A 15,560-nucleotide genomic window follows, 5' to 3' on the forward strand; every position below is an offset into this window, starting at 1 on the left:
ATTTTTAGGCATGCCAAACTGTCCAGTACCTGTCATGGGAAGGGTATTTTTAGCAAAAGTAGGGGCTTCCATTTCATTTGCTCCTCCAATTTACCTTACTCCACACTCGCCAGCAGCTCTACTCCTCCTTCTCCTAGCCTCCCAACCTCCCAACCCCAATGTGTCTTTTCCTCTACCAGCCTCCCAGATGGACCCCCAAATCTGGGACACCCAAAACCCCTCCATTGCTAAACACCATTCCCCCATTGTTATCAAATTACAAGATCCTACTAAGCACATTAAACAACACTCAGTACCCCCTCTCTCTAGAGCCTTAGCGGACTTAAGCTTATTATCTCTGACCGTTTAAGAAAAAGCTACTTGGCCCCACCTCTTCTCCCTTTAACACCCCTATACTTGCTGCTAAAAAAACCTAATGAAACCTATCACCTGATTCAAGACCTCCGGCTCATTAACTCCTCCGTAGTCCCTCTGCACCGTGTAGTGCCTAACCCCTACACACTCATTTCCACTGTTCCTTCAGGAGGAACTCCCCACTTCTCAGCTCTAGACCTCAAGGATGGTTTTTTTCTCTATTCTCCTTAGCTCTCAATCTCAAAACATCTTTGCCTTCACTTAGACTGATTCTGACACTCACCTCTCCACAGAGATCACTGGGACTTTCCTTCCTCAGGGATTCCTGGACAGCCCACACCTGTTTGGCCAGGCTTCAGTTTCTGACCTTCTCTTACTGTCTCTCCCTAAGTCTAAACTCATACAATATGTGGATGATATTTTACTTTATATGTATGCATGCATGTGTGTATGTAAGAACAATTAATGAAAAAAAAAGATGTCACAAATTTGAAAAAGAATAAGAATTGTTATATCAGAGAGCTTGCAGGGAGGAAAGGGAAGGGAGAAACATTGTAATTATTTCATATTTTTTGCTACTTTATAATATTTAAAGGACAAAAGTAAAGAAATAAACAAAACTATGGAATCATATATCCATGAATATATATATGGAGAGAAAGGAAAAGGGGAGATGTTTTCCTAACATTATTCAACGTTAAAATCTGCTCTAGGTAACAGTGGTCTGAACTATCAAAATTTAGTTTTTTATGTTTAGAGTCTATGACAAAGCCACAAAATGTCAAAATTCATTCTGAGAATAATTTATCTCAATTTGCTAAATTTGCACTCATAGTATAAATAGCATAAATGACAACTAAATCTGGATTATAAATAATTTTAATATGCACTATTTTATTATTTATTAATTTATTATTTGACAGTTTCATACATGTGTGGTTTCATTTGTACTACCCCTTTGGTTAAAAGTTTAGAAAGGATGTTTAGTAGCTTTCTATGCAGAGAACAGAGAAAAGAACTGCATAACAATATCTTTCTTCTCAATCTGATAAAATTAGTAAAAATACAAAATATAGTTTTGTAAAAAATGGATTGCTACTTTTTCAATTTTAATTAGCCAATAACAAAATTGAAACACTCCCTTTTTATCTTTTGTTCCTGATGGAGGTGGGTCATCTTTCTATCTGTTGTTTCATTGGTTAAGTAATAAAGAAACTGCCTTGGCCCCTTTAATAGGACAGAAAATTAGGTAGGCAGAGTAGACAGAACAGAATGCTGGGAGAAAGAAGCCGAGTCAGGAGTCGCCATGATTCGCCCACCAGACACAGACGCAGGTTAAGATCTCCCTGGTAAGCCACCAGATCGTGGTGCTACACAGAATATTAGAAATGGGTTAATCTAGATATGAGAGCTAGCCAGTAAGAGGCTGGAGCTAATGGGCCAAGCAGTGTTTACAAGAATACAGTTTCCGTGTAATTATTTTGGGGCATAATCCATGCGGGCGGCCGGGTGCCGGGGACGCAGCCCGCCGCTAATATTACAACAGAGTGGCACCCAAACGTGCTAATGAATTCCACGTAAAACCTGAGAGGGCTTAAAAAGGACACAGAGAGAATTTAAGACAGCTTTTTGCTGTTTGTGCCTTGCATGCCACAAAGAAATTGTCCTGACTCAGCAGCAGGAAAAAAACTGGCTGTTTTAAAATGCCGGCTTTCTGGGCTGTGCCGCCATTGCGATCTCTGTCTGGCTCCTGTGGGAGAAAGAGCCTTTGAATGGAGCATTTGGAATAAAGTGCTACGATTTGTTTGATGGCAACTAGACTCGCTGTGTGCCTAAAAGGAAGTCATTGCATGCTGTGGCTCAGGGGCACTAAATGGTTCTGAGGCAGGAGCCGCTCATCTCCTCCATGCTGAACTGTGCTGGTCTCAGGCAGGAACTACTGTAATTAGCATAATAAAAGCGCAGTTAAGGTTTAGACTGGGCAGGACACAGGCAGTACCATAATACCTATAAATGGTGCAACTTAAGTTTTTAAGAAGTGCTTAACATTTTAAGAAATGCTCCTGGATAGTAAAAAAAAAATTACAGATTCACAATAGTACAGATTCAGACACTGTTGGATGAATGTACGTAGGCTTGAGAGAGAGAAAAAAATATATATAAAGAATAAAGTTAATATCTTAAAAAAAAGGGTAAAGTCTTTAAAGAGACAGAGTACAGATAGTTATAGATTAAAAGAAATAAAGAAAAATAAGCCACGTAAAAATGGAAAATTCACAGAGAGTCTGGATACTTTGTATTATTGTGTTTTCTTTAAAATTTTTGACTGTAAAGGAGCTAAGTACAGAGAGACATTTCATTATATGGGCTGCCAAGCTAAACCAGAATGGATATAAGGGTATTATGATTTCAGAATATGGGTCTACACTTGCCTAAAGGTGAGATGATCTTTTGGGATTCCTGATTTATGAAAGAGTCTACGAGACATTCTGCAGGACCCAGCAGATAGTGACTGAACTGTCTTTGAAATTTCCTGCTTCATGGAAATGTCTGCTGAACACTATGGGCCTGAAGGCCGAAGATGGATGCCCCAACGGTACAAAAGAACTTTGGGTGACTGTACAGGCAGCGAGATGTCTCTGTCATTTCTAGAGTTTTGGATCTCTTGTTTGCTTAGGTAATATTAGATCCTTCTGGAGTCTTTGATGGAGTTGTAGAATGGTTAGTTATAGTTATAGTTTTCCTTAGTTATGATAAAAGATAAAATAGATATAAATATTGTAACTGTAATTCTTGCTTGATAACTATTTTGTTATATGTAATCTTACTATGTTAAAGTGAAAGCCATTTTTTGTTTAAACAGAAAAAGGGGAAATGATGGAGGTGGGTCATCTTTCTATCTGTTGTTTCATTGGTTAAGTAATAAAGAAACTGCCTTGGCCCCTTTAATAGGACAGAAAATTAGGTAGGCGGAGTAGACAGAACAGAATGCTGGGAGAAAGAAGCCGAGTCAGGAGTCGCCATGATTTGCCCACCAGACACAGACGCAGGTTAAGATCTCCCTGGTAAGCCACCAGATCGTGGTGCTACACAGAATATTAGAAATGGGTTAATCTAGATATGAGAGCTAGCCAGTAAGAGGCTGGAGCTAATGGGCCAAGCAGTGTTTACAAGAATACAGTTTCCGTGTAATTATTTTGGGGCATAATCCATGCGGGCGGCCGGGTGTCAGGGACGCAGCCCCGCCGCTAATATTACAACATGTTCCTTCACCATTTCAATTTACTTTTGTTCTGTAATCAGATTATTATACTAAATCTTCCAACGTGGAACAAAGGAAAATTAAAAGCTGACATTTCCTACTACTGTGGTAGTTAAATAAGTAATTTAGAACTCAGGGAAATGCCACCAGGATTAGCCATCTTGTCTTGTCTTTATTGGTGATTCTCAAAGTGATATTAAATCATTCCCTAAGAATGTATACAACATATCCCTTCTCACTTCTCTATCTACAGACAAACTGATGATTCTGAACATCTCTTTTTAATATTCCTGTCCCATAGATGGAAATTCTTCTCTTTTTCAAGAACTTTTATCTTTTTTTTTCCTGCCTGCCATATATACTGCAGAAAAATTTTCAGTCCTATCACTCTTTTATCTTATTTTATAATTAGGCCCTTGAAGTAGATACTTTGTTTAATATGACATGATAATACTCCCATCTATAGTTCCTCTTTCAGATGTAGCATTTTATAATACTCCAAATGGTTTAATTGTTAAATTAGACTCATACTATTAATAGATCTTATCCAATAGCAAGCTATGCTAGTGATTCAATGAATACTTTAAGGGTGGTGATGCCACATTAAAGAAACTCTTGGGGTACTTTAAAACAAGAATAGTCTCAACCTTGTTTTAAAATGTTCTTCCTCACATAGAGGTCATTCTTTTTATTGAATAGCACATCAAATGTTATCTGAGAAATGAATTAGGAATGTTCTATTTTAAAGAACCTTTTAGAAGAATTTTATGAGGGAAGAAGATGCTCCCTGGCTCCTATTGACTCTAAACAGCATACAGATTCACCAATGCATGTTATCAACTTCTACTAAAACCTTTTTTTCAACTTTATTATGGGGATCTGCTATTTTCAAGGCTGCTTTCAAACCTCTGCTTTCAGCAGATGATGTTAGCCTCAATTTCCACAATACATAAACATAATTCTGAGTCAGAGTCATGGAAGGGACACAAAGGAAAAATATGGAACATGGTTTAAGATTAAAGCTATGTGTTCAGCTTAACATGTAAAAGTTTATTGCACAGGTGTTCCAAGTTATAGTAAGATTGATTATATTGTTTTCTGAAAGTCAAGTTAATTTTAAACAAGCTGAGTAAACAATAGGAAAACGGACTGAATGCAAAGTTTCAAATGATCTCAAAGCCTATGATTAACTTGGCTACAACATTCAGTGTTTGAAGTTAAGCTTGCAAGAGTCAGTCAGTAAGTAAAAGTCATTCCCAGAAAAGTCATTCCCTTAGGTATGTAACAAAAAAGATATGAAATATTATTTTTCTGAAGCAATCAAGATTAGGTGCCCATTTCTGTGCAGGTGAATTGTGATAAATTTGCTTCTTACCAATTTTTCCATTAGTAGATAGTTTCACATGCTTATATAATAAACTTTAGTCATACTTATGCAAACCATCCCACTTACTTTCCTTTTGTAGCTCTTTTTCTAAACAAGTACTATCTTACCTTCATGTCTCTTTTCTGTGTGGTTTACTGAATTTAATTAGGAATTTTTACCCAAACATGGGTAGGAGGTTTCTTGCATTAGTGGGTATATCACTGGAGAAAGTGACATCTCTCCTCCACCAACTATTAACTCAAGATAGTCTCTTAAGGAGAGTTGTAATGAAAATTTGAGGGGACAAATCTTACACTTCTCCTGTTCAGAAAAACATAGTTTCAGTGAATTCATGAATACAATGGTTATGCCATATTTACAGTACATATAAAATTTGCTCTTTAGTTAACAACCTTTTAGAATTTTGTGAATCTTCCATTTTACATACCATTAATTCCACAAATAAAAATGCTCATTTGACTGTCCTTGCTCTTCAGTCAACTTTATTATTTATATGAAATAAGCAATCTACTTCAGAAGTATATTGACATGATTAGATAAGCAAGTACAATTAGAGGTAATTCATCACTTATATCTGTTCAAAATGCAGGAAAGAATTGGATATAAGCGTATGGTTAGCTATAAGCACCTAACTGAAGCCTTTAAAATATTTTCACATTGATTCTATTATTATGTATGGTACACCAATATTGGTACACCAATATTGCCAACATTATTATATTATATTACCAATATTATTATATATGGTACACCAATATTGCCCCTTTCCTTCATGGAACCTGAGTACTGAAAATAGTATACAAATAAAAAAAATGCAGTGGGGGGGCGTGGCCGGCGACGGGTCTCTTCAAGTTGCCGTGGCGCGGAGAAGTCTGCAAAACAAGAGGCTGCAGCTTGGGTAGTGAGGAGCCAGTTCTCGCCGGAGCTTGGGGAAGGAAGTGTCCGTGTCGGCCTCGGAGGGACGCGCTCGCGCCAGGTAGACGCCTCGCCACCGTCAGCGATGGGCAAGGGAGACCCCAACAAGCCGCGGGGCAAGATGTCCTCGTACGCCTTCTTCGTGCAGACGTGCCGCGAGGAGCACAAGAAGAAGCACCCCGACTTGTCGGTCAACTTCGCCGAGTTCTCCAAGAAGTGCTCCGAGAGATGGAAGACCATGTCTGCAAAGGAAAAATCGAAGTTCGAAGATTTGGCCAAGAGCGACAAAGCTCGCTATGACAGGGAGATGAAGAATTACGTTCCTCCCAAAGGTGATAAGAAAGGAAAGAAAAAGGATCCTAATGCTCCAAAAAGACCACCGTCTGCCTTCTTCCTGTTTTGCTCTGAACATCGCCCAAAGATCAAAAGTGAACACCCAGGCCTGTCTATTGGAGATACTGCAAAAAAATTGGGCGAGATGTGGTCTGAACAGTCTGCCAAAGATAAACAACCCTATGAGCAGAAGGCAGCTAAACTAAAGGAGAAATATGAAAAGGATATTGCTGCATACCGTGCCAAGGGCAAAAGCGAAGTAGGAAAGAAGGGTCCTGGTAGGCCAACAGGCTCAAAGAAGAAGAATGAACCAGAAGATGAGGAAGAGGAGGAGGAGGAAGAAGATGAAGATGATGAGGAAGAAGATGAGGATGAAGAATAAATGGCTGTTCTAAAATGTGTGGAGTATATGTGCTCAGGCAACTTATTTTGCTAAGAATGTGAAATTCAAGTGCAGCTCAACATTAGCTTCAGTATAAAAACTGTACAGATTTTTGTATAGCTGATGAGATTCTTTGTAGAGAAAATACTTTTTTTAAAAAGGAGTTTGTAGCTTTTCGGGGGGCTACAACATACAGTTAGATTTAAAGCTTTTGATGTTGAATGTTCCTAAATATTTAATGGTTTCTTTAATTTCTTATGGTAGCACAGCAAACATACATAGGAATTTGTATTACCAGTAAATTTCTTTTTTAGGATGTTGCATTTTCTCTTGTTATTTTTTTTAAAAAAATAATTGTAATAAAATAATGTATATTAAAAAAAATGCAGTGAATTTTCATAGGAACTTAAATATAGAGCATGTTACAAAAATTACAAAGATGAGAATCTCTTGAATAATATATCAGGGAATATAAATCCTAGTAAGATAAGGGTTATTTTAAAGAATAAAAACATATTAACTAAGAATAAAATAATTATCTAAGAATAGAAGGGTAAACAGTATTTCAAACACAGAAAATTATGATACAGGAAATACTATCTGAAAAAAAAAGTGATTTGTGGAGCAATTTTACCGCTAAGGTGAAAGGAAAAATGGTAGAATTCCTCCAGGGAAGGGAAAAGGTCATAGATTTCAATCTCAAATATTTTTTGCTTCCATTTTTCCAACCTAAGGGAAATCGTTAAATATTTTAAAATTAGAAGTTTTTATCATGGGTCTCAATACCTTTTATTATTTCCAATTTAACTATTCCTTTACATGTTCAATAAATATTCTCTAAGGACCAAGTACTGTGTTAGGGCTGATTTTAGAATCAATAAATGGAATCATATTCTATCGCTCCTTTCTTTCCTATATAAAGGGATATAGTATTGAAAAAGAGCTAAAGAAAATAATTAATGAGTATTGGTTCATTTTAAAATATGGTGGGAATGTCTATAGCAGTGGCTCAATCAAATTATTACCTGATGATTATCCTAGTGAGAACTGCTAATAATGGGGGAGCCAGAGGTGGATATGGGTCTCATTCAATTGAGTCGTTGGGCAAGAGGGTCCCAAGGAAATTCACAAACAACTCAGGCTGTTGCTAAGACAGAAGATTGCTCTCCATAAACTGATAATGGAGTTCCATTGTCAAGGACAGTACTCACACAACTCATTGAACATCAACAAGTTGAGCTGATGCTTTCATGAAACCCTCACCCTTTCTAGTCCCTTTCGTATGGGAGAGTACTCTGAAGTCTACTGAAAGAGAAAGGAGGACACCAACTCAACTACAAAACCTTTTACCTACAATCTGTCCTGACTGTAAAATATGCTATACCATAGTGGCAAGGAACTTGTGGAATTAGCTGACCAATATCTGATATGACTTAAGGCCCACTGTATGAGAAGGAACCTATACCTGACACTACTTGAGTAATCAAGAACCAGAGACCAGATAGCCCAGAAAGCAAAAGTAAAACCAAATACTACTAGTCTAAAAATATGTATCAATAAAATAACTCCTAATTTTGTTATTTTCATAGGTCAGTACCTTAACCTGCCATCATCAGAGAGGCTTCCTTTAGCAGCAGATTGGAACAGATGAAGAGATCCACAGCAGACATTATACAGAGAGAGTACAAATGGGATATCTGCATCAAACCCCTTCCCTTTTGTATTCAGGGAATTCAAAGGAAGATGAGGTAAAAAGATTTTAAGAGTCAGAAGGACTAGAAGAAACCAAGAGAATGTAGACAAAAGTTTCTATACCATCAAGTCCCACAGCTGTTCGGTCCCAAAGAAACACACAAAGGTTTACATTAATTATAAATGTCTTGCCTTTTTAGCCCAGGATTATTACTAACTAGTTCTTACAACTTAAATTAACTCATATTTAGCCACACAGCTTGGTACCTTTTCTCAGTAAGGCATTTTTTTTTTTATTTAAATACAACAAAATTTATTTTTTTCAGGTATACCATCTTCTAAAATTACATAAAATTACACCCCCCCCAAGACCCCAGACATACAATATTACTGCCCACATTCTGATTGTGTCTCCTCAATCAAACCTCTGCGGAAACACTCTCCCCCACACACCACACAACTAGAAGTATGTTTCCTAGGCAATTCTAAACCCAGCCAAGTTGACACTGAAGATGAACTATAAAAATACCATATTCAAATTTTGTTCTCTTTCTTGGCGGGCAATAAGTACTGTGAGATTTTCTTTTTTTTTTTTTATTCTTTTTTAATTAATATTTCCACCTGCTCCCAGTTTCCCATTTCCCTCCCCTCCTCCCAAATATTGCCCCCTCCCCCCACTCCCCTCTCCCTATCCCCACTCCTCTACTCCACCCCCCACACCATTCCCCCTCCCTTTCGATACTGAAGAGCAGTCATAATTCTCTGCCCTGCGGGAAGACGAAGGTCTTCTATCTACGTCCAGGAAGGTGAGCATCTAAACAGGCTAAGCTCCCACAAAGCCAGTTCATGTATTAGGATTGTTCATAGCAGCATTGTTTGTAATAGCCAAAACATGGAAACAACCTAGATGCCCTTCAATGGAGGAATGGATGAAGAAAGTGTGGAATATATACATATTAGAGTACTACTCAGCGGTATAAAACAATGACTTCTCGAATTTTGCGTGCAAATGGATGGAAATAGAAAACACTATCCTGAGTGAGGTATCCCAGACTCAAAAAGAGGAACATGGGATGTACTCACTCATAATCGGTTTCTAGCCATAAATAAAGGACATTGAGCATATAATTTGTGATCCTAGAGAAGCTAAATAAGAAAGTGAACCCAAAGAAAATCATATAGTCATCCGCCTGGAGAGGGGAAGTAGACAAGATTGCAGGGCAAAAACTGGGAACTTGCGGGTGAGGTGGCATGGGGCAAAGGGGAAATGGGATGAGAAACATGAGAAGGGGAGGATGGGAGGAGCTCGGGGGATTGGGATGGTTGGGATATAGGAAGGGTGGATACGGGAGCAGCGAAGTATATATCCTAACTAAGGGAGCCGTCTTAGGGTTGGCAAGAGACTTGACTCTAGAAGGGTTCGCAGGTGTCCAGGGAGATATCCCCAGCTGGTACGTTGGGCAACTGAGGAGAGGGAACCTGAAATGACCCTATCCTATACTGATGAATGTCTTACATATCTCCTTAAAACCTTCATCTGGCGATGGATCGAGGTAGAGACAGAGACTCAATATGGAGCAATGGTCTGAGCTCTTAAGGTCCAAATGAGGAGCAGAAGGAGGGAGAACATGAGCAAGGAAATCAGGACCACGAGGGATGCACCCACCCACTGTGACAGTGGAACTGATTTATTGGGAGCCCACCAAGGCCAGCACGTCTGGGACTGAATAAGCATGGGTTGAAACTGGACTCTCTGAGCATGGCGGACAATGCAGGCTGATGAGAAGCCAAGGACAATGGCACTAGGTTTCAATCAGTAAGGCATTCTTATCTTGCTTCCCTTGCTTCTGACTAGTGACTGACTCCTTGAATTTCCTCTTCCCAGAATTCTCCTAATCTGATTGCTACATCTCTACTTCCTGCCTGGCTACTGGCCATACAGCATTTTATTAAACCAATGTGAGTGACAAATCATTACAGTGTGCAAGAGCATTATCCCACAGTATGAGAATAACTTCTGAATCAATTAAGCATGCATATGCTCTCAAAGAGACTGAAGCAGCATGCAAAGGATCTACACAGGTCAGCATCAGGTCCTCTGCATATATATTATAGCTATTAACTTAGTGGCTGTTTGTTTGTTTGTTTGTTTGTTTGTTTTGAGATAGGGTTTTTCTGTTGGCCAGTCCTAACTGTCCTGGAACACACTCTGTAGACTAGGCTGGCCTTGAACTCACAGAAATCCTCTTGCCTCTGCCTCTGAGTGCTGGGATTAAAGGTGTGCACCACCACTGCCTGGATAGTTTGGTATTTTTTATGGGACCCAGACTGTGAGAGTGAATGAGCATCTGAATCTTGTGTCTATTCTTAGGACTATTTTCCTGCAGCTTGGTTGCTGTGTCCAACTTCAATGAAATAGTTTTTGCTTCATCTTATTATAGTTTATTTTGTCAAGTTTGGTTGTTATCATTTAGAACCCTATTTTTTCTCATGAGAGACAGAAAGAGAATGGATCTGTTTGGGAGAAGAGGTGAGGTGAGAAAGAACAGGGAAGTATAGAGGGAGGAGAAACTATATGAGGATATATTGTAAGAGAAAAAAATTTCCAATAAAAGAAAAAATGAGAAAAGATGCTAAAATAAAAATAAATGAACTATTTATATAAATCTTAAATAAACACCAGGAATTTTCCTGAACATTTGGGCAGGACATAGGAGAGCAAATGCCAATGCTGGGGCCAAGTGTGTGAAAGTATAGTTACCACATTGTGAATGAAACAAGTCAGAGAACATACCAAATCTAAAAGTATTGGGTATGCTATATTGAAGACCCAGAAAAGAATGCTATTCTTATGACATTATAAAATCTATATAATGTGAATATTTTGTAAATTCCTTTATTTTATATATATATATATACACATATATATATGCTACATGTTATAAATCACCTTGTCTTAATTTACATAATAAATTATTAAAGATAAGCAGGAAAATGAGCTAGACTTTAAACTATTATTTTTCTGCTAATTCATGAGAATGTATAATCTATTAGATGATAGTTAATTTTACATTGATTAAATGGTACTAAAATTAAAAGTGATATAACATGTGTAAAGTTAAAATGGAGGATACTTGTAAGATAATTTGTTTTGGAATTATTTGATAAAAGACAATAAAAATAAATAATTAAATACAATTGTTATTTAAAACATGAATATTATGATATACTGAGAATTGTTGGATAAGATCTCAGAGCATGAAATTTAGTGTTTATTGTTACTGATGAGCATCACTTTTTTCCTAATTAGCTGGATAGTATTTTGAAATCTCAGAGTAGCCAAGTTTAGACTACAGAGAACATTCTGACAAAACTAAGATATATTCAAAAGCACTAAATACAGCTTCTTAAAATAGATTTATTTGGTACCTGTATAGAAAAGAAACTATTTGTTGCATTCCAACAAACACTCTCCAATTCAAAGGTACAATTAAGAACTTCCTCTTCCATCAAAGACTATAATTGGCCATTATGTTGAATTCCCAGGAAGTTATTTTTTAAATTCCATTTTTAAAAATGGTTTCTCCTTTTCAAGAGAAGTTTCTTATTTTTATTTCCAATTGTAATTATATTTGTGGTTTTTATTTGCCCTTTAAAATACATATGGCTATCCTATTATATTAATATAAATGACTTCTGCTATTTTATTTAGAAAAGTTTTTCCAAGGCAATCAATCATGTGGGATATTTTTGAGGGCCCTGAGAATAATTTTCACTATGAATTATACATTGTAAAAATTTAACTTAACCTAATATAACACTCAAATTCTTTATGATCAAATGAATATTTGCCACTAAATAATTAAAGATATTATAATTAATATAAATAATTAGAGCAATATAAAATAATTCATGGTTTAATTGATCCATTCTTATTGGTTTTGAATGTTTACAAATCATAATACTTTTTAACTATTATAAATTCCTTCTTTTGTCCCTGTTTACAAAGAACAAGTATATTTCTTGACCCATTGATTTAGGACATAGCTATATCACTTGCTTTGTAAAATAAGAAATAGGAAGAAGTGGTAGAGTAAATTTTCAGTATTGCACTAAAGGAGCATTACAGATTGATACTTGACCATCAGGGACCTTAAAGCATAAACTATGAACCAAATAATTCCCTAGTAGTCGGTACCTTTATCTTGAGCTCAGAATGAGATAATCATGGTGAAAACCTGAATGCCACTGATAGCTAAATTTGAAATCTTCCAGATGAGCCACTGACTCATGGACTGCAATGGGATTACACATGTCAATTACAATGGTTAGCTTTAACTGTCAATCGACACAACCTAGAATCATTTGGGAAGAGACCCTCAGTGTTCGATTGGCAATGTTGGGTAGGACTACAGGCATGTCTGTGGAAGATTATCTTGAGTTAATTGTGATAAGTAGACGTACCTTAAATGTGAACAGCACTGGTTCATGGGCAAGACTCTCCTGAACTGTATAAAAGCAAAAAAAAAAAAAAAAAAAAAAACTAGTAAAGTAAACAAGGCTGCTTGGTTCTAAGCATTTATTCTACATTCTTGGTACAGATGTGATATTTTAGTTTCCTATCTTGACATCCTTGCAATGATAGACCATAGCCTGGAACTGTAAGACAAACAAACCCTTTCTTCCCCAAAGTGATTTTTACTAGGGTATTTTACCACAGCCACAGAAATGAAACTACAATGGAACTGTATGCCAGAAGTGGCATCATTATTGTGATAGACCTGACCATATTGCTTTTGGAGAGAAAAAGCTCTAGAACTTTGGGGTTGAAACGTCATTGAATACACAGAGGCTAATGGCCTCTTCTGTAGGTATGCTGGAAGATACAAATGCTGAGAGTAACGTAGAAAATGGAAGCCCAGATCATGTTTTAGAGAAAAACAATGACTTTTTCAGACATTGCATTAAAGGGCTGTCTTAGTTACTGCATCATTGCTGTGAAGCGACACCATGACCAAGGCAACTCTTGTAAAAGAAAGCATTTAATTGGGGTTTACTTACAGTTTTAGAGGATTGATCTGTGATCATCATAGCCAAAAGGAGACAGGAATAGTGCAGAAGAAGGAAGAGAGAGAGAGAGAGAGAGAGAGAGAGAGAGAGAGAGAGAGACTGGGCCTGGCATGGGCTTTTGAAACCTCAAAGCCTACTTTCAGTGGCACATCTCCAACAAGGCTATACCTTGTAATCAAAACAATTCCAATAACTGGGGACAAGGATTCAAACATGAGCACCTGAGCGTCTATGGGGCCATCCTCATTCAAATCAGCACAGGGTACTCATGTGATAGTTTGGCTAAGAAGATATTGTAAAATATTACTATCCATAATGTGACCAAATAAAAGTAAAAAAAGAAATAATAATACCTTTCAGGCAATAAAAGACTCTTTAATGTAAATTACCCCAAAGGAAAATTCCGATAGGATTATGTGGGGGGAAAATCACAATGGGAAAAAAAAGTTTACCCTTTCATATTAAAATATGCTACTCATACTCAATTTAGCTAAAGTTTATGATGACTAGCAGACATTTGAAACAATGGAAATACAAGAAAACATGGTGATACCTTGTTTCTACAAATAAAACTTGCCTGAAGATCAGAGGACAGAGCTAGCCAGTAGCTAACCATAGAGGTCTAGAGGTCTGTTCAGACAGGATATGGCTGGATGGAGAGAGGAAGTAATAAGACAGGAAGAAACAGGAATTTCGTCTCTTTTTCAACTGGGAAGTTGAGAGGTAAGGTGGCAGTGGTTTGGGGCCTTAGTCTCTCTGATCTCTCAGTATTTTCCCTTATATCTGATGCTAAGCTTTTATTATTAAGACGTATTAGAACTTGTGCTACAAGAAATGAACTATAAAGGAACTATTCTATCACTCATCAGATGCAGTGAATTAATGACATAAACACACATCATATGGGTTGTGTAAGTATGTTTTCTGTCTGCATTGATTGCCACAGTTTCTCAAAGCAGACATAAAAATTTAAAACTAATGACTAGCAAATGTCTGCTGAAAGTGAAATCTTGTGATAATTAAGTTATGAATAAAATGACTGTATTCATATATACCATGTTGAATTATGGATATCTGCCACATGTATGCACATTCTACTCCTTCTTACATCTTCTCTCTCCAGATGAAGCAGTTTAATGAATCCACTATATTTACGTTTAGGCCAGAAGAATGGAAAAATGGAAAGGAATATAATATCTCTATATTTTTGTTTCCAACTTTGCAAATGCACTTATTTTGTTATGTATGTCAATGATAAAATTAACTTTAAAATAGCAGTACCTGACCAACCATTTATTACCTTCCAAAGCATATGTGTTTGAGGGAGAAAACTATAGGCTTTTCACACAGGCTTGCAAGATATCCAACTGAAGAATATCTAACATCAGACAGAAGCTCTAGAACTTGAGTGGTGTATTCTCTGATGCAAACTAGCCACACAACAAAAGTCAAGTGTACTAATGAATAATGTTACTCTTTATTTACAGCTTTTATTATTGATGCAGTACATACATGACATGAGGTTTGAGTATGGCTTATCATTCTACTCAATGTCCTCCAAGTAAGCAGAAATATGACTTACTTCGGTATCAAAGGATACTTATTCTTGTGTAGGCATATTTATTACATTTTAAAAATTCCTGTTTGTAAGTACATGAAAAAGAAACATTAAGCTTTGCTAAACAACTCATTTTTCAGAGTGCATAGTTTAAGAATGTTAGAATAATAATAGTGTCATACATTATTCTCAGATGAAAGGATGAGACAAGAAAGTGACAGTCCTTGGCCTTCATCAATTCAGAGTGCATTGTTCAAAGACAAATAATTGCATTTCATTTTCTTTTGCTTATAGAAAATGGCTCCATTATCTTCACATGGCAGAATATGGGAAAATATAAATTTATACAAAATAAAATGATTTTTAAGTGGCAGCATTAAGATTTAAACTTAAATTTGCCTTAACTAGTAGTGTAGTTTCAGGTAGCAGAGATTACATGAATTGTTTTCAGAAATAATTGTTTCACAGTTTTAAGAGCCTTAAATGTTAACAGACATTGTTCTAACATTTTATATATATACATTATATATATTATCATTTGACATTTTGGCACAGTTAATGAAACTCAGTGTGCTGATTTGATTATGTCTGAAATCCAAGACATATT

At 36.7% G+C, this 15,560-nt stretch overlaps 1 protein-coding gene across 1 annotated transcript; it reads left to right on the forward strand.

Annotated features, from left to right (window-relative positions):
- Positions 1–5,856: 5,856 nt before the first annotated feature.
- LOC130867813 (high mobility group protein B2-like) lies at positions 5,857–6,949 on the forward strand. Its single transcript, XM_057759998.1, has one exon. It carries the CDS (start codon positions 6,004–6,006, stop codon positions 6,631–6,633), a length of 630 nt encoding a protein of 209 aa, XP_057615981.1. The 5' UTR covers positions 5,857–6,003; the 3' UTR covers positions 6,634–6,949.
- The last annotated feature ends 8,611 nt before the right edge of the window (positions 6,950–15,560 follow it).

The sequence above is a fragment of the Chionomys nivalis genome, chromosome X (assembly GCF_950005125.1).
Source record: "Chionomys nivalis chromosome X, mChiNiv1.1, whole genome shotgun sequence".
Taxonomy (NCBI): domain Eukaryota; kingdom Metazoa; phylum Chordata; class Mammalia; order Rodentia; family Cricetidae; genus Chionomys; species Chionomys nivalis.